At 41.8% G+C, this 24,201-nt stretch overlaps 1 protein-coding gene across 9 annotated transcripts in view; it reads left to right on the top strand.

The window, feature by feature from the left end:
• The window catches only part of OXNAD1 (oxidoreductase NAD binding domain containing 1), a 34,345-nt gene extending 10,445 nt beyond the window's left edge, over positions 1-23,900 (top strand). For 8 of the 9 annotated variants that reach the window (XM_045005984.1, XM_045005981.1, XM_045005985.1 and 5 more), the window contains exons 4-8: positions 4,321-4,427; positions 10,019-10,160; positions 13,918-14,160; positions 22,606-22,714; positions 23,461-23,900. In XM_045005984.1, coding sequence (XP_044861919.1) covers positions 4,321-4,427; positions 10,019-10,160; positions 13,918-14,160; positions 22,606-22,714; positions 23,461-23,615 — 756 coding nt within the window. In that variant the 3' untranslated portion in view covers positions 23,616-23,900. Of the gene's footprint in view, positions 1-4,320; positions 4,428-8,680; positions 9,069-10,018; positions 10,161-13,917; positions 14,161-22,605; positions 22,715-23,460 lie in introns of those variants that run through there. The other variant, XM_045005989.1, reaches the window with a different exon arrangement.
• Positions 23,901-24,201: the final 301 nt, after the last annotated feature.

Genomic DNA, 24,201 nt, shown 5'->3' with positions numbered 1-24,201 from the left:
CCTTGGCTCCCTCTGGCCTGACTGGAGTGAGCCCTTTTATAGCATCAGAGGGGCCTTAATTAGTCAGCTGCTTAACTGCCTCACCTGACTCTGAGCAGGTTAATTGGAGTCAGGTGTTCTCGTTAGCCTGGAGCAGCCCCTGCTCTGGTCACTCAGGGAACAGAAAACTGCTTATCCAGTGACCATTATATCTCCCTTCTACTACTCTGCTGTTCCCAACTGGCCTGGGTCTATCACAATACATTCTTCGCGACATGTATATATCTGCTGCCAAATGCTTCCCTGAATTGCATCCTTGCAGCCTCATTGAAGTCCAAGTTGTTGCATAAATATAGGGAAGAATTTGGTGTACTGTGTTGGTGGAGAAAGCATTTATGATGCTGCAACAGGATCAACTTGCATGGACCCTGGCCCATTGAAGTCAACAGGTGGAGGGTTCAGCCTCTGTCAGCCTCCATTGTAAGATCTGGCCCTTATTTAATATAGTGTTATTCTTTGTAGCTCTTGTCCTTAGCCTTTTAGCTGTAATATTTATTAAGTCAAAACTATGGCTTTCAGGTACTCCACTCACAACCAGAGTCTTTGCTTCCTGCCAGCAAGAAAAATATGTTTGTATAAAAGTTTCCCTCCATTCTCAGTGACATACTGGGCCTTGGGCAAAATGCTGTTATGTCACAAGTGCTCTCATCAAAACATGGAAGTATATTTTTTAACTCGCTTTAGTGTTCGCCATTTATCCGATGATAGAGTAGGACCACTTTCCCAAACGTTAAATATCTCAGGTTTTTGGTTGTTTTAAGAAATCTTATTTTAGGAGGTATTGTGGCAGCTAAAGCATAAACACATACCCCTAGAATGAGGTTAGTTTCTGCCAGAACTAGGTATAGATGAGAGTTTGGTACAGTGAGGCGAGATGTATTAAATTAGACATTTACAACTGGATGGCATGTGTTCATTGAGGGGAAAAAATAAACTGAGGTTTAATATAGGAAACATAGCATGAAAACAAAATAGTGATATTGGCCACTGAACAACTTTTTTTAACTGTAGCTTCCCCCTCCCTCAAGCCTCTGAAGTAGGGCTCAAGATTTCCAAAATATTTTATTACTGACCATGCAAATAATGGTCTCTTGGCTTCTCTGGTAATTGATTCACCTTATGTCTGTAGATTCATATGTAAATGTGTAAATTCATGGCTAAATGCAGGAGGTTAAACTGCATTTTGTACAATAATCAGCCCTATGACATGAGGCAAGGGGAAAGATATGCCACTAATGTAGTGGAGATTCCAGTGGCCATTGTGGTTAAATTGTGTTTGACTGTCTTAAATGGAAACAAGTAAATATATTAATCTAGAAGTGAAAAGTAATTTTTCATTTAGAGTGACTGAAAAAACAGATTTAATTAAATGAAATGACAAGTTTAGGTTTGTTTTTTCTGCAGTCATCTTAAATATCCAATTATTTATGTAGAATAAATATTCACTCCAAACTTCTCCCAGTGATACTAGTCAGTTACTGGTCTCCTTTTAAAGGTTGCCTTTGTCAACATTTTTTTACATGAAGATTTTCTACCCACTTGTTTTGATTTTTTTGCTCTCAAAAACCAAAAATAAACTAGACTTTATTTTGTTTTGGTCAAAACATTTTTATGTAGCTGGGCCAAGATTTTCAAAAATGACTAGTGATTCTGGGTGCCTGCCTTGCCATGGTAAAAGGGCCTGTTTTCCAGTGTGCTCAGTGCCCACTTTATGCAAATAATGCCCCTTTAAGGTACCTTGAATTGGACACCCAAAATTCCTAGTCACTTTTCCCTGAGTCTGGTACTTACCATAGGTCTGTGGATAAATCAGATTTTACACTTTTTGGTAAACTGGAAGGATCACTTGTGCAGTTAGAAGTGAACTATTTTCAGATATTTTCTCTGTTGCAAACTTCAATGTGTAACTGGCAGAAATAACTAAGTGTAACACTATGAAGTAGTAAAAAAAACCCTAAAAGTTAAAATTTATTGTGAGGGGAGGAAGGATTATGGGTAAGGAATTGGGAACAAGCATTATATTAAGAGCACATTGTATTTGTTAAATCCACTAGACCAGGGTTTCTCAGAACAAATTATCTGGTGGTCTCAGAGTGCAGACACCAACTCTTGTGGTGGCCGCTCTGACAATTTTTCATAAAACAATTAACTTTAGGAAAAAGCAATAAATATGCATATATACAGATTCCAAAGCATTGTAATTTGTTTATTGGTAGCTAGTAAGTCTGCTGTGAAAAGTGATATTAACATACAAGTATCACTTTTCACAGCAGACTTACTCAGCTCTGGCAAGTTTGTGGACAAATTAGGCCCTGGATTGGGGGGGGGGCAGGGGAGGTAGTGGGGGGCCAGGGAGGCAGCGGGGCTCTAGAGCCCCAAAGCCCTGTGGTCAGAGGACAGAGTCCAAAGCCATGCAGCCAGAGCAGGGGGCATATTGCCATGGTGCCAAAGCCCAGGGCTGGAGACTGAAGCCCTGGGGCCAGAGCCTGCCGCCCCGCCACCCTAGGACTGAAGTCCAAAGCCTGAGTCCCACTGCCCCTGGGAAGTTAAAGAACTCACCAGCTGCTCCTCTAGTGTTGTGCCCCAGGTGTCTCCAGAGGAGGGCAGGGCCCAACCCATGCTGGCAGCCCCAGAAACCAACACCAAGGTGGTGTATCCAGGAGTACCAGGGAGGGGGAGAGGCCACTGCTTCCCTTCCCCCCTCCAATCACAGCCCAGGAGGCTGTGGCTGCAAAAAAAGTCCCTGGGGGCCGCAGTGGCTGTGTTTGAGAGTGAGGGGAGAATGCTTATTCTGTGAACAGCCTCATGATTCCTGTTGGGAGATTTCACCTTCAGAGATACCATTCTGAACGGATCTTAGTTGTATTTCTGTTATGTAAAAATGTTTTTCTAACTAGGTAACCCAGCAGTTTCCAAACAATAGGTCATGATCCCAAGTGGGGAAAATGTCACTTTACAAAATGGCATCCTTCACACAGCATAACTTTGCATGTACCTTTTGTGCAAGGATATGCTGTGTGGAGGATGCCATTTTATGGCACAAATTGGCATCTTTGATGTGTGTGACCTCACACTGTGTCCTCCATGCAGTCTGGAGTCATGGGAAGCAATACCTCTGAAAATGGGGTCATACAGTGTGTAATGATCAGGCCTCATTGGAAGCATCACCTAGTGATTAGGGGTTGGGCCCTTCTTAATGCAGACAGGGATGGTAGGGGAGCCCAGACCCTCCCACTCCACCAGGCTCTAGCCCAGGACTTGTATGGGTTCAGCATTCAGGAGCACCGTAAGGCTGGCCTCCCTGTGACCCCTTTTACTATCCACTTTGTTCTCCAAGTTTTGTTCTCTATTGTGAAATGGTAATAGAAAAAGGTACTAACAGTACCTTCATTGTGTCTGGGTCCAGCAGATAAGCTCATCATCTCTAAAAGTTGACTTCTGCAGCACCCCTCCTCAAGAGCAGGTAGGGCAGTCTTCTCCCTGCCTGGTTAAAAAAAACCCTCTTCTGAGCTGTTTGGCTTCCTTTTAAACTCCACCTCAATCTGGATCATGCTCTGCAGGTGCGGCTGGGTGGGGTCATCAGAGCACAGAATTGCTCTTTAACCCCTTCAGTTCTAGTGTAAGGTTTCCCACCACACAGAGAAAAAGTTTGGGAACCACTAGTAGTAGCCCCAAATTCACCAAAGATCATCTAACATCCAATTTAGCAAGCACAGTAATAGTCCCATGAAAAGTGATAGAACAAGTACCTTGCTGAGTCAGGGCCATAATGACTGTTTATAGTAGTTCCATTTTAAAGATTTTTGGATATCTGAAAAGAGTTTATTTTGAAAATTACTTTACAAATTCCACTGTCATTCAGTTCACACTGTTTGCTTGGTGTGAATGTTGTACATTATAGATATTCAGTAAAAATAGCCAGATGGGGATAATGTTGCATGTTTGTTTCTAGAGATACCTCATTTTTTTTCAAGTAATCTAGAATGTGTATAGTTCAATTTAATCTGGATGAAAATAATTTAAATTTAAACACAGGTTTAGATTAACCCTGATTAAAATATCCAAAAAATCTTGGTGTTGGTGTATACATTTAATGAGGTGTGGTTTTCTGTGTGAGTCTATTATTATTTTTTATTATTTTCCCACTGTGGTGGATACGTGGTAATGTTTTTAAATTATGAAATGCTGTAGTTAATGATGCATAACTTCCATGGACGGTCTGAAGCACATTTGCTGAAAATAACACTACTGTAATATAATGATTCATTCTCCTTTCTCTAGGTTATTTCTCCAGCAAAAGTGTGTGGCATCACCAATGAATCTGAAACAGTTAAAAGACTTCGCTTGGCTGTCACAAATAAGGATTTTACTTTTAAAGCAGGACAGTGGTAAGACTTCTCTCTGATTTTGTGGGGGGGGGAAATTGCTTACAGAAAGCCCAGGATGATGAAATGTTAAAAGGAAGATACTGGGATAATTCTTCTCCATTATATTTATATAACATACTATTTTAGTCATAAATGCCATATAAAACAGCTGATAAATTCAACTTCATAATTGTAAACTATGCTTTATTAAATACATTCATATTCATACAAACAGAAAAAAATAAAAAATAATATTTGCCAGTTTTCATTTTGCTTCCTTCAGTGATGACCTGTGGTTTATATCCATTAACTTATTGCTATATTAATATCTTTACACACTATTTGTATTCCATTACTCTGATAGCTAGCTGCACAGTGGAGCAGAGACTGAGTGTTGCAAATTTGAAAGTTAATTTATATTTGGTTTTACAGTTTTACCATTAAAAAACCCCAAAAAGTGATGTTGACATTTGTCCTCCTAAAATTAGATCTGCTGGGTTAGTTTGGGTAAGTGTATACTTGAAAACAAACCCAATTAACTGCTTAGCCCATTCTGTTATGGATTAACTGTTATGACACTTCCCAGGGATACCCAGGGCTTTAAGGCTCTTTGCTACCACCTGTCTTTAGCATGAAGAATCCTTGTCTGTGCCTTTTAGGGGTCAGCTCCCCAATTCCACTGGCCATGAGCAATGCAAGTATTCCCCTCTAAGCCTTGCAAGTCTTAGCCATTGGCACACCCCAATCCTCTAGCCCTCTAATCATCTCACTGGAGTGCCCAGCCCCTCGTTCGCTGGATGCTTGCAGTGTTCACGGATTTGCTTCTTCCAAAGAAACAGTACACCCCAGTTTACCAATTCCACCTTCTCTGCTGAACATGGCGCTCTTAGATATATTTATGGTGAAATCAGGAATAAGTTTCTTTAGGCAAGCAAGGAGATTCAAAGTAATAGAAAATAGAAGTATTGGAAACAAGAATGATTACATATAAAATAAAACCATAACATGCATACTAGACCCTAAACATAATTAACAAGATATTCTCGTGTCTAAATAAGTTTTGCTCACCCAAAAATCCTTGCAGCGATTTATAGCTAGGCTGGCTGTGATCCTCCTTTTATGAGACAAGCATGCTGTCAGCTTGCTTTCTCGGTGAAGAACCTGGAGGTGTCCTTGCATCCCAATATATAACAGACCAATCCTTTGTATTTATTCATAAACCAGAGCACCCGCTCACCCAGGTGTTTGTTTCCTACTGGGAATTCCCTCTCTCCTAGATTTTGCAATCTCTTAGCCTGTGGCTTAGTAAGCAAATAGGCATCCATTGTGTGGTGTACAATACACAGATGACCAGACAAGGACATAGGTGTATGTTACCTCCTGCCTGAATGGAACATTTGAGCTATGCCACCTGCCTTAATTCAAGACCTCAAGAACATAATTTTTAGTAATAGATATATAACTCCTTAAATATTATCTTTGTGTACATTTCAAAATGAGTATGATGACCAGTAGGCTACTGACTCTCAGTAGGGACCTCATATGCCACCCTTCAGTGAACTATTATGCATACATCTGACAGATACCCGTAAAAACCTATGCACCCCCTGTGCCCTCTGGCAGTTGGCACCAAGCAGTCCCTCGATCACAATTGCTATTTAAACAATGTTACAGTTTTAGGAGTATCAGAATTTTTCAGGATCAGGAGGAATTCCATGTTTCAATTCAAATAGTATTTTGTAGGATAAGTTATAATTTGGATCTCTCACTCTTGACAGTGAGAGACAAGGTGGATGAGGTAATATCTTTTATTGGACTAACTTCTGTTGGTGACAGAGAGAAGCTTTCAGGCTTACACAGAGTTCTTCTTCATGTCCCAGATCTGAAGAGGAGCTGTGTGTAAGCTCGAAAACTTCTCTCTGTCACCAACAGAAGTTGGTCCAATAAAAGATATTACCTCACCCACCTTGTGTCTCTGATATCCTGGGACCAACACTGCAAACAGCTCTCAGTGGTCCTTTAACTTTTTTTTTTTTTTTAAACTTCCTGTTGGCTTAGTCCATCTGGAAACTGCTTTTGCTGGAATCAAAGTTTAACTGCTAGGGTGTTAACAGCATGTGTTACCAATGTAGTCTTAATATCCAGACTCTTAAATTTAGAACCAGAAAAACAAGATGTTGATTGCAATAATTTTTGTTTGTGGAGCATTTTGTTGCAGTTTTTGCACGTGTGGAGTGACGCATATTAAATTCTTGCTTGCCAGTTCTTCGAAAAACACATTTACCCATCAAAAATGTTTTAGCAATTATCACTCTGAAAAATGAAAGCTTTAATTATAATTACTCTTTTCATATTCTTTTTCCTTGAAAGTATTCTGAGGCTGTTTTTTGGCATGGCAACTTCTCTGTACTGGAAGCTATAAACTGTGGTCATGTTTTCTGAGGAATAGTGCCAAGAATCAACAATTTCCTGAATAGAAAAGCCTAACATGTCAGTGAGATGCCAGAGCTAAAGTTTGTCTTCACAGTATTAACACAGAAAATGGAGCTTTCATAATCTTGGTTTACATAAGCAAAAAAAGTTGATTTGTTGTCCCAGGATCTAATAGACTTCTGTTGTCTATTGAGTTACAAGTAATAATTAAAATGAAAAAGAAGAGATTTGTTGCTGTAATAAGGAATTTTTGAATGTGATAGATTGTGCATGCGTTTGTTTGTTTCTAAGTATCATGAACGGCTGAAGGACAAAGGACCAGTAACTTTAAGCTCATCTTAATACTTCTAACTTCTTATTCCAGCAACTGTTGGATATTTATCTCTTTTCTGAATCTTTGGCTTTAAAAACTTTAACAGACAAAGGAGAATATGTGACTGAGACATACCTATAAGTTTACAAATTCTCTTTCCTCTTTTTAAATGCAGCATCTTCCCTTATTTTGGCTTCCCCTTGTTGGATATATATATTTTTCTAGAATTACTCCACTTAAACCGTCACCAGTAGTGTATTACTTTGGAAGTCCTCCCATGTCGTCTCACACCCTGTTAAAGTAAGGCAAGCCTTCAGAAGCAAAAGTCAGTCCAAGATATTATATTACAGCATAGTACGTAGCCCATTAAAACTTCTGCTGTCCGTAGTGAGCTAAGTTTAAAAAATTATGTACTTTTAAAAAAAGTACACACTTGCGTAAAATCTTTACTTAAAATTCATGCTTTTTAATAATTTTTGTTTGAATTTGGTGTGATCTCAAACAGGATTTTAAGAAACTAGTAATTTCCCCTGTCCATAACCAGAATACTTACTTTGGCATGATAGTGGACCATGATTTGTGGTTTAAGTGCCCTCCATTCTAGTCTGAGCATTCCAGTTTATTCCTTTCCTGTAGAGAGTGGTACAGAGCTTTAGTATCCTCAGCTGAGGTGTTCTTTGGTACTGTAAGTATTGCAGCACAGAACTGGATCACCTTTACTCAACTTCCCAGTCTAATTACTTAGAGCCTGTTTACCAGAGGTGCTGAGTATCAACAGCTCCATTTGAAGGCAATGGGAGTGGCAGGCACTGAGGACATCTGAAAGTCAGGCCCTTAATTTCTCTAGATTAGGCAGTCTCCTCAGGCCTCCTGTCCTGTAAAACAGTGTTTCTCAGCCTTTTCAGGTTGGCAACCCAAAAATGTCATGATCTCCTTACATTTACTATAAACGAGTAAAAAAGATGTGTTAATGATAAGCCTAGTAACTTGTGTGTGTTTTTGAGAGATTGATGGAAAATACTTCTCTCTGACGGGTAAGGGTGTGCTGGGAGTGGAGGAGAAAGATTTTCTGTGCTTTAGATAATAACATTGCCAGTGCCTTGCCCCCTAGCCTTACCCCCAGCTGCCATTCATAATCTCTTTTGGGATCATAACCCACCAGCTGAAAACACTGCTCAAAAACATCCATGCAATAGAAGCTAAACCACACTCCTCCTACCATCCTCATTTAACTAGCCAACTTAATGACTCATTGTGCATTATCTGGGGCTATTAAAGAAGCTGACACACATAATTTTGATCAGAACTGAATATTTACAGCATTTTGTGTGGGGTGTCATCTCAGGCCTTAATTGACTAACCAGTCATTCTCCCATATTTAGCAGTCTTTACCACAGTACTCAGTTCACAAAGAGAGCAGCCCAACTGACCTTAACATAAAATTTATAAAAAAGTCAGAATTTTGGTATTTGCAGCAGAGAAGTGGGAATATTCTTGACTACTGAAATATTAAGGCAGCTTTCTTTAGGAGTTTGAAAAGCACCAATAGAAGATTCCGAGTTAAGACCTGATTTTCAGAGATGATGGAACACCACAACTCCCATTGACCTTGATTGATGCTCATCACTTCTGAAAATTACCCCTAACTTTCTGAAGTTATTTAAACTGAACTATGAGGTATCTGTCTCTTTCATTTGTGAGTGCAGCTGGATGAAAATGGAAGAATTTTAATGTTGTTGAGCATTGAATTTGACTTTTAGCTGCTCTGAAAGTAACATGACCATATTTTGCAATATGATGTGAAACACATTTACTAAGACTCCAAATATTTTTAGTAGGCTTCTTATATTTTTTGATATATTGTTGTTCTACAGCTTTACTAGCATCATTTGGGAATGATCCACATGCACAGAGAGAACCCCTGATGGCAAAAGCTTGTCTTGTAACTTGCCAGCCACTGATATACCTAGCCTTTTACAACATGTTAATTTCTGAACTTTAAGTTCTTAGGTGTGTGTTCTAAATTTAGTTTAGACGAACACACATTATAAAAATGCTTCTTGTACATTATCAAAATGTTGTATGTCACTAGAGGGTGCTGCAGTTTAGCATGTAAAGCAGTATCACTTATTTTAGTGGCTTTCATTTTTTGTCATAAAAATAAATAGGTATGTAAAGAATTTTTTAACAGTCATATTTCTTAATCTCAGAAGAGTGCATGTGTATGTAATTAAAATCTGTTTTCCTAAATTAGTTTTCCAATTCCTTTCCCAGTAAGGTACAGTAGTTTGAAAATCAAAGGGAGTATCTGTGATGCTGAAAATGGTGGGAACTGAGTCCTCTGGCTGGACCATATTGACTTTTTAAATACATAGCTAGACTTAAGTAAATGACTAATAATGTAAGATTGTAGTACCCCTTTTTTATACATTGCACTTAAGCCTCAAGAACAACCTAGAAATGTGCCAGTATAATACAGATGTATTTTACTTTTTGGCAATCTGGAAAGAAAAAGAAATAATCCTGCCCCTTTTCAGTCGCAGGTGAAAAGAATTCTGATTTGATGGCATTACTCAAGCTGTGTGTTCGGATGCCAAATGCTTCTTATTGTTAAGCTAGTAATGAAAAGTGGTTACTCAACTTTGTAAAAAAGTTTTGTTCAGTTATTTTGTTATTGAAACATACAAATACAAAAACTGCTAGTGCACTGTCTCTGTTGGGTTCTGAACCTTATAGAAATCAAAATGCACACGTTTTGATAAATACAGAGTAGCTGAGATCAAGCCAGCCATTTTGAGTTGGAGGAAACTTGGTAAACGTTCTCTTGCCTTGTTTTTAAAGTTTCTTTTATTTCACTATTTGTTAGGGTAGATTTCTTTATTCCTGAAGTTGCCGTAGTTGGTGGATTCTCAATATGTTCCAGCCCTGGTCTACTGGAACAAGATGGAGTATTAGAACTGGCAGTAAAACATACTGTACATCCTCCTGCTCACTGGATTCACACTCAGGTAAATGATATTTGCAGATGATTACACACTGAACAAGTCATTTTTCACTTAGAACTTGATTCTGTCCTACAAAGTCAGTAGCGAAACTCCCAATGACTTCAGTGAGTAGGAGATGGGCTCTTATTAATACACAATTTCTAAACATCTCATTTAATTGACCTTAACATTTATCTTGAATAAAATAATCTGCTTTGTAAGAGACCGTGAAATAACATAATTTGCATGTGGTAACCTGAGTCTAAAGTTGTGATCTTCTAACTTTTTGGTGCCTCTCTTCTGAATCTTGCTCTTAGATACAGCTCTGTTATATTAGTTAGCTATATCGAACATCCTGTGTTTGTGGAACTTTCCAGCAATCACGTCTAACTGAAGGGTCACAGTTAGTAAGTTTAAATGTTTATATAGTTACATATGGTTGACAGACAAAAATAATATGTTATAAAAGGGACCCTTATGTCAGTCAAACATAATCAGTAAAGCAACAATACTTCAGAGATGACAAAATCCCAATACTCTGGATTACACTTTGAGACAATTTAAGGCCTTTCTTTTGGTCATGCTAAGGGTAGTCTGATTCTTTTCCCCGCTGCTGTTTTGTGATGGGTACGTCTTGAGGCCTTGGAGCATTTTTTTTATCATACATTCTCCTATTTACCACAGTTTAATTATGGTCACAAGATTTCCTGCCACACTGTCTGTTCAGATATCATCCCTCCTACTTACTATCCTATGCCTATCGTCCATAGTTCTCTAAGTGTTGCTGCAAGATCTAGGCTAACAGATTCTTCCAAGGTTACAGCCATTGCTGCTCTGTTTATTGACCAGAAGAGTCACAGTAAAAATCAAGCAGTGAGAATCCCCAGGTGATCCTAACCCAGCAGTCACCATGTGACCTTGCACTGCACTTCTGCTGCTGTTAAATCAGGTTAGTTTCATGCATCACTGGACTTCAAATGAAATGACTTGTTTTGAAAGGCTGTGTAGAAAATGTAGGACCAATGTCACTGGCTACACCCTTAATGAGAGTACACAGGGACATTTCCTATTTCTTTGGTGTTGCTCAGTAATACTACTGAAAGCCTAACTTAATCTTCCATCTCTGCGGCATCTCTGAAGCTGTTACCCGTCCTTAACCCACTGTTGAATTTTCTAGGTGAATTCACAGGAAAATACTCCGTTCACATGTAAACTAGTTCAAAAGCTGATGCTGCAGAAGAATCCTCAGAATATGAACTGTGTTTTCTGTTAAGCAAGTGCTTTATTTCTGTAATGAGGAAAGGAGAAGGAAAAAATGTAATGACCTCTTTGAATCCTATGACACTTATTTGGTAGGGAAGCTATGAGATTTAACTGATTACATTTAATTTGTAATGCATTTTGAGATTCCAGGATAAAAGATGCTTTAGAAATGCTAAATATTATTTGTCTTATTTATTTATTGCACCTGATTTTTTCAAATTGATTTTTTCATAATTAACCTTTAATACCTTATTTATAATAGTATATTTCATCCTCCGTGTTTCCAATACACTTTATAATCTTAATAACGTCAAGAAGACACACTTCTGTGGATAAAGCTGTAGTGTAGTTTTTTTGCTGTTGAATCCATCTTCTTTTTCTCTCAGCCTACGCCATTTCAATGCAATGCTTGCAATTTTAGTAGAATATGCTAGTTCTGTGCTACAGGGTGATGCTTCCCCACCAAATCACCCCAGAATTAATAGTCTTCACTAACACGGTGACTCTTAATAATAAGCTGCTTCTCTAATGTGGTTTCCATTAGTATGGCTGCATAGGTGTGTCTTTCTCATCTGTCAGTCAGGTTATTGCATTGGTCCCTGAACTACACAGGGGGCTGCTGGTGTAAAAAACAGTTGCCTAACTCAGAGCCCCATCCCCCTCCCCACCCTGAGGCCTGACTGTGCTCATTCTACAAGAGGCCAAGATGGTGAGGGATACACAGTGGACAGGGGCGGACACTTTTGTCTCTTCCTGTTTTATTTTCTGGGAGAAAGGCTGTCTTCCCCTGTTCCAGGTACTTCTTGACCTCTTCTGAGGCCTGGAAGAAAGAAGGTGCCTCTCTGAGGCATGGAAAAATGGAAAGAGCCTGCCAGTGTGTTGGGAAAAGGAGGAGGAACTGGGCTCAAAAACAACTCATACAGATTGCCTAATACCACTTGACTGGCAGATAAGAGGAACTCACTCATTTGTCCACATTACACAATGCAATTAGCAAGGAAAGAAACATTTTCGGTTTTAGGGTGATGATGGTAGTTAGTTTATGGGCCTCCTGCTTCCTTGCAATCCCAGTTGTGTGTAACACTGCTTCAAATGATCTTCTTTCCTCATCTTGGTACAGGTAGTCTTTTGGGGGTTGGACCTTTACTAAATATATGCCTGTCACTGATGGAAATCACTCTTCATGGTAGACCTGGTTGAGACAATGTCACTTAACCCTAAGCCCAAGATTTGCCTTTTTGATTTTGCTTTACTTACTGTTTTGTAAAGCACTCAAGACAGTAATTTCTCGGTCTGCTGGAGCCTGACAAGTATCTAGCTTAATCTTCAGGTTCACTTCATAAATGGTTTGTAGTAGTAGCATCCCACCAAAATGACAAATAAGGGTCAGTCTTTTAGCCTCCTGCCTCAACATTTTCTTTTTTGTTTTTTCTCACCTTAACATGAAGTGATTTGGCCTCATCTGTTTCAATTGCTATGTCCTGATAATAGAAGAGACGTTCTGGAGGCAGCACTTTTTGTACGTGACTGATGAATTGCTGTTCCTGATGGATTTTTTTCCCCCTTTTCTTGTATTTTTACCCCTCTTCCTTTTTCTGTTTGTCCCTCTTTCCTGTTTGTTCTTCCCCATCTGTGTGGTCTAGAGTGAGAACATAAGATTCGGATCAGGAGTTCTGGCTTCTACTCCTGCTTCTGCTACTAACTTGTGACCTCGGAAAACTTGCTTAATTTCTCTATCTCAATTTCCCCCTTCATGCAAGGGTGTCAGTCTGGAATTGAATTCTCATATTCCAAGAGGACATTACCCCAGTGTTATATACTCAGGGCAGTTTCACTTTTCCATGTATTAAACTTTCTTTGCAGAGTTGCTCTCAGGAAATACCTCTATTTATATACAACTGGAATTTTGATTTTGAGGGGGAAAGGGTAACTTTTTTACCCTGTGGTTTTTGTAGTTGTTTATTAAAGCAGATAGAAATATCACTGTAAGAGAAGTTTTGGAGTGGCAGTGGGGAAGACAGCCCTTTTTAGGTCCACACAACTGCAGCATGACTTCCTCCTGTGGTCTGTCTCCTTTCCCCTTAGCAGAGCCTTTCTGAGAATAAGGGCCCTGGACTTAATGGGAATCTCAGACTTTAACCTTGGGTCTTCACTACAACACACATTTTCATTGTGTAAAAATCCTAACATGAATCACTCCTTACTGTGAAATATCCTGCATCAGCCCTCGTGGGGGAATGTCATCAGTCCTTTATCAGGGCCGTGCCTTGGCCTGAAGGCAAAAAATAGGCCCCTTCAGGGCACTCAACCAACTGACTTCAGATAACTGGGTTAATTTTGAGTGTGTGTTTTTAAAATACTTGAGCTTTCCTTCTTGGGTAAAATATGTAAAAACTAACAATGATGATCTTATTCTGAAGGCCAGCTTGTCTTATGACTTAGCGATGTATGAGGACTTGTATTTTGTCCTTTGCTTTTAGTAAAAGTTAAAATATTATCTTTCTCTTTCTGCCCCTAGTGCTCTCTTGACTCAGAAGTGGCTCTGCGAGTGGGAGGCAATTTCTTCTTTGATCCTCAACCTGCTGACTCCCCTGTAAACCTTGTGCTGATAGCAGGGGGAGTAGGAATCAACCCATTGTTTTCCATACTGCTACATGTAGCAGATCTTCATAAAAATCAAGAGAGTGAAAAAATTGGGTATAAAATGGGAACAGTGAAGCTGTACTATAGTGCAAAAAACACAAACGAACTCTTATTTAAGGTAGGTAAAAGGAAAGTAGTTTTCTTGAATTGTTTGTTCTTTTCAGAAGGCTTTATTGTTCAGTTGGTTTGTATCAATGTAGTGAGGAGAAGTGCTACTCAGAGACCAGGCCCCTCTTGTGCTAACTGCTCTACAAACACAGAACAAAGAGCCTGTCCCTGCCTCAAGAAGCTTATATACCTTTTTTCCTGCTCCCATTGACTTCTGTGGTGCAGAATCAGGCCCTGTATAGGTAAATTTTCTGCCTTTCCCCCTTATTGCTGTTTTATTGAACTTAAATACCTCTGATTTGCTTTCTGTTTGGGAACATCTGACCTTATGATCCGGTGTAATGGTTACCAAAGAGACAATTGAAAGTTAGTCACAGGTTGTCAAGTCGATCTATAAAACCAGTTCTAATGGAAAATGTCTTCGGAAAAATTCTTGCTAAAATTACGCACAGGCCCATACGTGTTCATGCATCTTCAAGGTGCCCACAATTGCAAAGATTACATAGTCAGGAAGCAGCATCAGTACATGCAGGGGAACTTCTAAACTAATATAGTCTTGTGGCATTAACCACAGTTGCAGTTAAAGCACAAACATTTCCAAAATAAGCCTTCCAAATTTCTAGTCCAAAAGCTATGATTCTTGTACAGATCTAGACAAATTACCTCCTCAAAGACAATTAGCCAATTTTTCAAAAGTTGCATCTTATTTTTGATGCCTCTGAGTACTCTTCTTAAGATACTGATTTTTCTTTCTTTTCAAGAGCACTCCTTGACTTTAGTTGGAGGTGTGGGTTCTGATCATCATCCCTGATAATCAGACCTTTGGTATTTAAAGCTGAGTATATGAAACTAGTGACCACTCTTGAAAACAAATTGTATAGTTACACTGATGGAATTTCAGAGAAGCTAGGATTCAACTTTTTTCAGATTATTATTCACATTCCTGGCTTGTACAATAAGAATTTATCAAACTGATCAAAATTGTTGCTTCAAAACATTTTTGCTCCGTGTAAACTGTAACTGAATGTTGAAGTATTACACCCTGTTGAGTGTGTCTGCGCACATCGAATGGCCGAACATATTTATTGGTATTGTTTCAAAAGATTTGGTGAATGTAGTGCTAATGACTGTTGCTGGATTGATAGCCCTGCAGATTGATGTCCTTTTCCCACAGAACAGCAGCATGTATTATGCAATGTTATTTTTCAGCATGCAAAAGAGGTACAGATATCCTGTGTGAAGTGGCAGTGCAAGTTTGCCAACAGTATCCCACTAATGTGTATCAGAATCCTGGTCCAGAGATTCAAGGGTTATTTGGTCTCCTTTGGCTACTTCTGGGTGTAAAAATTGTATGGCAGGCCATGAATGCTCACAAATTTGGGGGTTGGAGTGCAGGAGGGGGTGAGGGCTCCGGCTGGGGGTGCAGGCTTTGGGGTGGGGCCAGAAATGAGGAGTTCAGGGTGTGGGAGGGGGCTACGGGCTTGGGCAGGGGATTGGGGTGAGAAGGGGTGCAGGCTCTGGGGTGGGGCTGGGAATGAGGGGTTGAGGGTAGAGGAGGGTGCTCCAGGCTGGGACTGAGGGTTTGGAGAGTGGGAGGGGGATCAGGGTTGGGGAAGGGGCCACCGGGGTGGGGAGGGGCCTCAGGGGTGCAGGCAGGCTCTGGACGACACTTACCTCAAGCAGCTCCCAGAAGCAGCATCAGGCCCCTCCTATGGCTCCTACACAGAGGCGCAGCGTTGGCCATGTGGCTCTGCGCACTGCCCTGTCCACAGGCGCCACAGGTTCCCGGCCAATGGGAGCTGCGGGGGGTGACGTTTGGGGCAGAGGTAACATGCAGAGAGCCCCCTGGCTGCCCCTATGCGTAGGAGTGGAGGGGGGACATGCCACTGCTTCTGGGAGCCGCGTGGCAAGCCCCTGACCCCGCTCTCTGACCAGAGTACCAGAGCAGGGCAAGCCCCTGACACCGCTCCCCAGTGGGATCTTGAGGGACAGATTAAAAGGCCTGATGCGGCCGTAGTTTGCCCATTCCTGCACTAGGAACTGGAGTAAATTATACATAGGCCACTAAACAGCTGTCATATAGTCATGACTTGTTCATTACAGAACTGGGCTGGACTTAGTGACCTAATGGTGAAAAGTTCTCATTAACAATCTGCTCATTGCTATTGATAAATTAAATACTACAGTCGAACCCATTTATCTCGACCTCGGTTAACTTGCCAACCCTATTAAGTCGACGTTTTACAAGTGGAACCGCCAAACTCCCTCTTTGTCTTATGGGTTTCTCATCCCTTATGTCGATTCCCCGAACCCTAATATCTCGAGCCCGGCTCCCCGCGTCCCCGACCCACCGTGTCCCCAGCCGCCCACTCCCCGGATCTCCAGCCCCGCGGTTCCCCAGCCGCCCGGCTCCCCGCGTCCCCAGCCGCCCGGCTCCCCGCGTCCCCGACCCACCGTGTCCCCAGCCGCCCGGCCCCGCATACCCGGTCCCCGCCCGGCCCCGCATACCTGGTCCCCGCTTCGCCTGCCGCCCGCCTGCCCGGCTCCGCTTCGCCGGTCCCCGCTTCGCCGCCCGCCCGTCCGCCCGGCTCCGCTTCGCCGCCCGCCCGGCCCCGCATACCCGGTCCCTGCCCGTCCCCGCCCGCCCGGCCCCGCATACCCGGTCCCCGCTTCGCCGCCCACCCGGCCGGCCGGCCCCGCTTCGCCGGCCCCGCTTCGCTGCCCGCCCGTCCGCCCGGCCCCGCTTCGCCGGTCCCCGCTTCGCCTGCCGCCCGCCCGCCCGGCCCCGCTTACCCGGTCCCCGCTTCGCCGCCCAGCCCCGCTTACCCGGTCCCCGCTTCGCCTGCCGCCCGGCTCCGCTTACCCGGTCCCGCTTCGCCTGCCGCCCGGCCCGTTTACCGGGTCCCGCTTCTTTGGCTGCCCGGCTCCGGGTCCCGTCCACGGCCGCCCGGCCCCGCTTCCCCGTCCCGCTTCGCCGGATCCAGCCACGTGCAGCACCGCGGTAAGGGGGCAGGGAGGGGGTGTTGGAGAGAGGGCAGGGGAGTTCAGGGGTGGAGGGGTGGATAGGGGTTTATCTCGATCATCGGTTATCTGGACTATTTTTGGCAAACCCCTAGGCCGGCGACATAACAGGGTTCAACTGTATTTCAACCAGTGGAAAGAAACTTTTTCATAGAAGTATAGTGTATTTTTATCTCTATGCTCTGCCTTACTGATGTACCTTGTATTTTTTTTTTTACAGTACCATTGTTGACCTGCTATGTCAGACATGCCAACCCTCCCTTATTTTCAGTAATCTCTTGATTTTTTAAAAAATAATTATGAAATTACTATTCCAGGCTTAAATCTATCACTTTTGCAAGTGCGCACATACGCAAATATATATATTAAAAAACAACAACATATGCCTGTGTCACTAGCCACCACTCAGGTCCTACGAACATAACAAATAACGTTATGCCCACTGTAAGGATCTGACAGGAGGCAAGCCATGATGGTTTCGAATGGGTTGGGGCCCTGCTGAATTAACTGACCAAACCACAGGCTGCGTGTTTTGCTCTAGCTGCCCCGTGTATACCATGCTGGACTACGTTAATGTGCTGTAGGTACCTAGAGCACGCCAGGAGGGTCTGCATGGGGCAGTTAGAGAACAACATGTAACCTGTGCTGTGGCCCTACAGATAATCACTGCAGCTTGTCTTCTTTTAAACCCTTACCAGGGAGTCTGCAGGGGAGGAGAAGCCAGAGGGGTGGGAGGAGGCAATGACAGTAGAGAAGGAGAGAGGGAACATGACAGAGGAGAGAGCAGAGGGGAGGATCATCCTGGGAAGGAGGTCCAGGGCGAGGACTGACCAAGATAATTGAGGGTCCTAAGTGGCATAGGCGGGCAGCTTTCTGCTTCCCTATGCCTGCCTTTGGCCATAGACATGGAGGGGATGGTGGAGGTCCTGGTTTCTTTAGGTGGAGGGGAAGGGAAGGGAGGTGGAGAGTGAGGTCCAAGCAACTTCCCTAACTTTTTTCCCATAAACATCCCTAAAAGTCTCAGAGCAAAGTTGGCATCTCTACTATGTTTTGATGTCTGGATGAAATAATTTTATAACTTTTTTTTAAAATGTTACTTTTTTTATTTGTTTACATAAATTTCACACCCTGAAACGCCAAGAGACTGAGAATTTCTTGCATAATTTGAAAACACAAAAAGTCACTTTTTTGCATGAAATTTTGCATATGTGAATTTCAAATAATTGGGTTTGGTCAAATTTATACTGAAGAGTTTTGACAAAATTAAGAAGTAGAGATGGTAGCACAAAGCTGGGAATAATGCTTCCTTACATCAGAGGGGGTACTAAGGATTAAAAAACATAGCAATTATGAGGTGCTCAGAATTTGCTAATGCTAGGTGTGTAAGTACCTATATAGATTTTCTTCAAACAACATTTTTTTAATTGCTTCTGTTTTCCTAACTCAAAAATGTGAAAACACAAATTAAATGGGGGAAAAAACTGTTAGTTCTGTGTTTTTGCCAGCCCTAGTTTTGATCAACCATCATGTTGCTGCTACATCTCATAATACTGTGTTGGTTGTTTAGTATAATATAGTCTTTGTGATAATACTTTGCCATCATCTCAATGTTTGTGACAGTTTAAGGACTGAGTAGTACAGCACTTGGATGTAGGTAGGGTCACTGATAACACTGTTAGTGTCAAATCAGCACAGCTTCCATAAGGGCAAATTGTCTCTCTCTAATGAGTTAGGTTATTTGAAGACATCAGTGGCTTTTGGTCATAAATGATTGAAGAAAATAAACACTAGGTAAAGGGCAAAGATCTGTGTGGATATAAAAAATGGCTGATCAGTATGATCTGTTCCTCTGAATGTAGATTAGTAAATGGAATGCCTGAGGCTGAGGTCACTACTGGGTTTGGTTTAATATATTAATGACTTGGAGGAAGTAGACAGTGAATGGGTGAAAACTCCAGGTGAAACAATATTTTGGTTTGCAAAGACTGAAGTATAAGAAACTCTCAGATGTATTTAAACACATTAGGGAATTGAGCAGCAAGATGGCTGATGTACAGGTTATCCAAGGTAAAATGTAAGGTGAAGCCTGTTCGTATAATATTGTCTAAAGTGCTCACATCTGCTGGTAGACTCTGACTTCTATTATTCTCCTGAGTGAGAAAAAGAAAGTCAGTCAATCCGTGTGGGTCACTGAAGGTATATACCCATTGCATAGCCAAACTAGAATAAAATAATTTCTTGCATATGAAATTAGTAAAATAATGCAGGAGCTGTTGTGACATTTGGCAATGATTTGCCCTCATCTAATGGAATGTCTGCATGTTTGATCACAGCACTTTAATGATATAGTTACAAAGTCAAGGAAGATGGCTATAGGAATGTCAGGGCTACTTTGATCCAATGATTGTATAGTGGGATTGTTTAGTGTCTCAGGGATAGGAGTTAGGGGCTTAATATATTAAACTACGCAAAGAACTGATGAGTCCCTCTTCTTAGTTATTAAAACCCTATTGCATACAATGAAATTAAAAGGCAAGATATTTGGATATAAAAGGTAATGTTTCTTACTGTGTCTGTAAGAAAAAAACCTGGAAACGGTATGATGCTTGCCAGCAAGTCCTCTGTTTGTCATGTCTATTTAGATTACAAGTTCTTTGGGATTCAGACCATCTCTCACAATGGGTCTGTATAGTGTCTGACACTGCAGGGCCCCTCACCGGGGCCTATAGACTTCATTGTAATACAAACAATAAGCAATGAATTGGGGGGGGGGAAGTGGGTAATTGCATGATCCTTGTTTCTCAGTTGTGCTAGGCAAGTCAAACTTAATCAAAGCTTATGCATCCAGTTAAAAGGTGAATTGTCTGCAGGACTCAGTAAAGAATTTTCCTTCTACAAGCAGTGTTGCATAATTAAGCCAGATGCATCCTGCGAGGCAGAGAAGGTGTTTGCTTCCACTAAAGCATCTGATGTTCTTTGCTGCTGGGGGCAGAATAACACACTTGCACCAATAGCTTCATTCAGTAGAGCAATTACTAATGTTCCTGTGTGTTTTATAAATATATACTATTTTTAATGGGGGTGGGGGTGTCAATACTTTCTAAAAAATCATCATCTTCTGCAGTTTTGTGAGAGCATAACCTTTATATGCTTGAGCATTCTGCAAGAGAACAGTGTGAGATAATGAGCTGTGACTAGAGATTGCATTGCCACATTTGAATGATTTATTATGTATGTTCTTTCTTCATGATCTCTTGAAATTTAGCATTCAGAATATGTATGAAAAATCTTTGATAAATACGTACACCGGGATGGGGCACACATGATCATTGCTTGGCGCTCCTTGTTATCATGAGACAGCTCCATATTAAACTCCCCAGGAAACCTTTAGTGCTTCAGCAAGGATACAGAGGACCCTTTAACCCCCAAGAAAAAATTAGTTGTGAAGTCGACCTTCCTTTCTATCACCTTGTCAAGTTACAGTAAATCATTGCTCTGACACTTATTCTTTCGCATGCTCTTCAGCAACTTCATAGGCAGTTACTGTTGCCCAACTCTTTGGAAATGTAGCTCTATGGTATGTTACCCACTATATACATTATACCATATTAATATAATTACTGCCAGTCTCTGCTTAAATAGCTGTCTCAAGTTTCTCTTAAAGTGAACGTGACTGTTCTTCCCCTCCCATCTCCCAGTCACTATGAGAAGAGAGATCTTTTCCCCAGTGGGGGTCTCATTGTCCAGCTGCCATATCCATTTTGTACATTAGTTGTCAACTGGCAGATTCAGACAGACAGAATAAAAAAACAAAACACCTCTGACGCATGAATGCTGCGGAAGCACTGCCTTTCTCTGCACCAGGTTTTGGCACTGGGGTGTATGCAGAATCATGGTCTGCACTCCTTGAGAGTGAACATGCAGGCAATATGTGTACAAGTAAGAGCAAAACCTGTGAATCTGCTTGGGAACCTGCTTAGCCAGGTCCTGATGTCTCCAATCTTTGGGAGAAGATTTGGCTCAAAAGTACCCCAGTTATGAAAGCCCGAAGTAGCTTAGAATCTAGATCAAGGGAGGGCAAACTACGGCCGATGGGCCAGATCCAGACCTCCAGCTGTTTTAAGCCGGCCCTGGAATTCCTGCTGGGGAGTGGGGTCTGGGGCTTGCCGCGCTCCGCCGCTCCAGCCGGGGAGCAGGCTCGGGGGCCACTCCATGCTCCTTCCAGAAGCATAGGGGCTGGAGTGGGGACATGGCTGCTGCTTCCGGGAGCCGTTTGAGGTAAGCGCTGTCCAGAGCCTGCACCCCTGAGCCTCTCTCTGCACCCCAACCCCAGCCCTGATCCCGTCGCCTGCCTGCTGAACTCCTCAATTCCAGCCCGGAGCACCCTCCTGCATCCCCAGAGCCCGCACCCCAAGCCGGAGCCTGCATCCTTTCCCGCACCCCTGTCCCAGCCCTGTTCCCCCTCCTGCCCTCCGAACCCCTCGGTCCCAGCCCAGAGCACCCTTCTACACTCCAAAATCCTCATCCCCAACCCCACCAGAGCCTGCACCCCCAGCCGGAGCCCTCCCCCCCGCACCCTACTCCCCGTCCCAGCCTAGAGCCCCCTCCCGCACCCTGAACTCCTCATTTCTGGCCCGACCCTGGAGCCCTCACCCCCTCCTGGACCCCAACCCCAATTTCGTGAGCATTCATGGCACGCCAAACAATTTCTATTCCCAGATGTGGCCCACAGGCCAAAAAGTTTCCCCACCCCTGATCTAGATAGTAACTAATGAAGTCGTAGTCGTGAGACTTCATTACAGCACTGGTCTAGTAAATTTTCACTGAGAATTGGCATGAGGCCATTGGGGTTTTGGTGAGAATGATCGCACTTGTGGATTACAGAATTGAGAATTAGTGAGTTTCTACTCAGGGTATTAATAGGATTAAAATTTATCCTGTAGGTAGTTTTGGGTTTTTTAAAAAAATAGGTCAGTAACATTACCAAGGGGAGGTGGTTCCAGGCTTGGACCTAAAGGTCTGGACAACTGAAATGCACAACTTGTTCATTTTTAAGTAAAAACATCAGGTTTCTGGAAGGTGGAGGGAGGAAATGGAGACCAGTTTGCCTTTTTTGACAGCTTCACAGCTGCAAGAGGAGAAGCCACATAAGAGCGGAAATAGTCATAAGATGCAAGTGTGGTTTAATTACAAACAGTTGCAGAAACGGAGAAAAACATCAGCAGTATAATTGGTAGCATATTCAGATTCCAGATAAAGAAGTCCAAAGTCCTTAAAAAGTTCTGGCTTGTTAAACTCAAACCATCAAATTCTTAAATAGAGAGAATTTGATGTGCAGAATCTTAGTAGATAATATAATCAGCCGTGTTCTGTGCACACATCTGCTTTGATTTAATAGACTCTGTGGTATGACCAAGTATGTTTAACATTCCAGAATAATATCTTTGGTTTGATGAACGAATTTCCTGGAAAGATCACATGCAGTTTCCATGTTACTCAACAGAGTTCACAAATCTGTGAAGAACTTCAGCCATATATCACTGGTACGTACTCTGGTGATGCCTAGAGATTAAGTTAAAGTAATTGGTTCACTGGGAGTTCTGATCGTAGTGTTGTTCAGACTATACTTTTAGAGAGGTTTGATGTGCATAATGTAATGTTTTATAATATCTGAAAAAAATCATCATACAAAATGGGGTAGGAGCCCAGTGGATAATTGGGAAAATTTGTACGTGAGAAACATGAATGATTTAATTGTATGTACTTTTTGGTCCTCTGAATCATCTCAAGTATGCTTGCACAAGTTCTGTGTTACACTTACGGCTGAATTGCTTCTACTTGCTGTTAATTCTTATTTACACTTCATATCCAGTCCTCTCCTCTGTGTGTTCATCACTTGTATTTACTTTGCTTAAAGCTGTAATGACAAAGCAGGATAAACCCACAGCCTTTAAGGTGTCCTTGGCATGGAGAGAGAGAGGGAGATCTATTCTCAACAAAATATGGGATATTTTAGTTGTACAGTATTGTTACTGTTAATGGCAATTGAAGAACTAATGTCCTGTAAATTGTCTGTTTTCTTAAACACTGATCTAAGCTTCCGTGTGTGTGTGTGTGCGCGCGCTTTCCTACCTTGAGCAACCTTAACCAGGCCTGCTTTTCAGAGGGCCACTGTTGAAACACCAGAATCACTACTCCATGTTAGAAACTTTAGGCCACTGCCTTTTGACTGTATAAATATCTGTCTTCATATGAATTTCTGTTCTTAACTACGTGTGTTCTTTGGCAGAGGGAAGAATATCTGAAAAGGATCTAGAAAAACATGTGTCTAAGGATACTTTATGGTACATCTGTGGTCCACCTCCAATGATAGAATCTATATCCAAACTACTAGAAAACTTTGGTGTCCCTACAGACTGCATTTACTTTGAAAAGTGGTGGTAGCAACAGCTACTTAGCAGAAAATAAAAACTGAAAACAACTAATCTATGTATTTTGATAAATAAAAAGTGCCTGAAATGCACAGAAGATGGACTCTACTATGACCTCACTGACTGCAAGATTTCACTATACGCACATGAAATCTTTACACACATGAAATCTTCTTGTATCTGGTAACAATTCCTAAATTATCCTATAATGCACTCTGATTTGGATCATTATTGCTTTATTGCTTTTGGAAAAAAACCTGTATTTTATATTAAAGACATGAGCCATTTGATTTTTGTATTTCACTTATTTGCTACTGATTGATTTGTGTAGTACTCTTTTTTTTGTTAATTAGGTAGCTTTTTAAACATTCAAATACTATTTTCATTACGACTATAACTTAACTTGCAATTAACTAAATGTGTAAAAATGACCAGATGTAGTCTATAATGTATTAATTCAGACCATAATTTTGTAAGCTAAGCAAGGCCAGACTGGGTCACTAGGTGGTGAGGGTCTCATCTCCCAGCTGTTGCAGATAGTGATATTGACACAATACCACTATTGGCACAATTCCCAGAGTCCTATTTAGATGCTGCAG

Source organism: Mauremys mutica, chromosome 2, assembly GCF_020497125.1.
Source record: "Mauremys mutica isolate MM-2020 ecotype Southern chromosome 2, ASM2049712v1, whole genome shotgun sequence".
In the NCBI taxonomy this organism is placed as follows: Eukaryota; Metazoa; Chordata; order Testudines; family Geoemydidae; genus Mauremys; species Mauremys mutica.
This window is presented reverse-complemented; position numbering and strand designations above follow the sequence as displayed.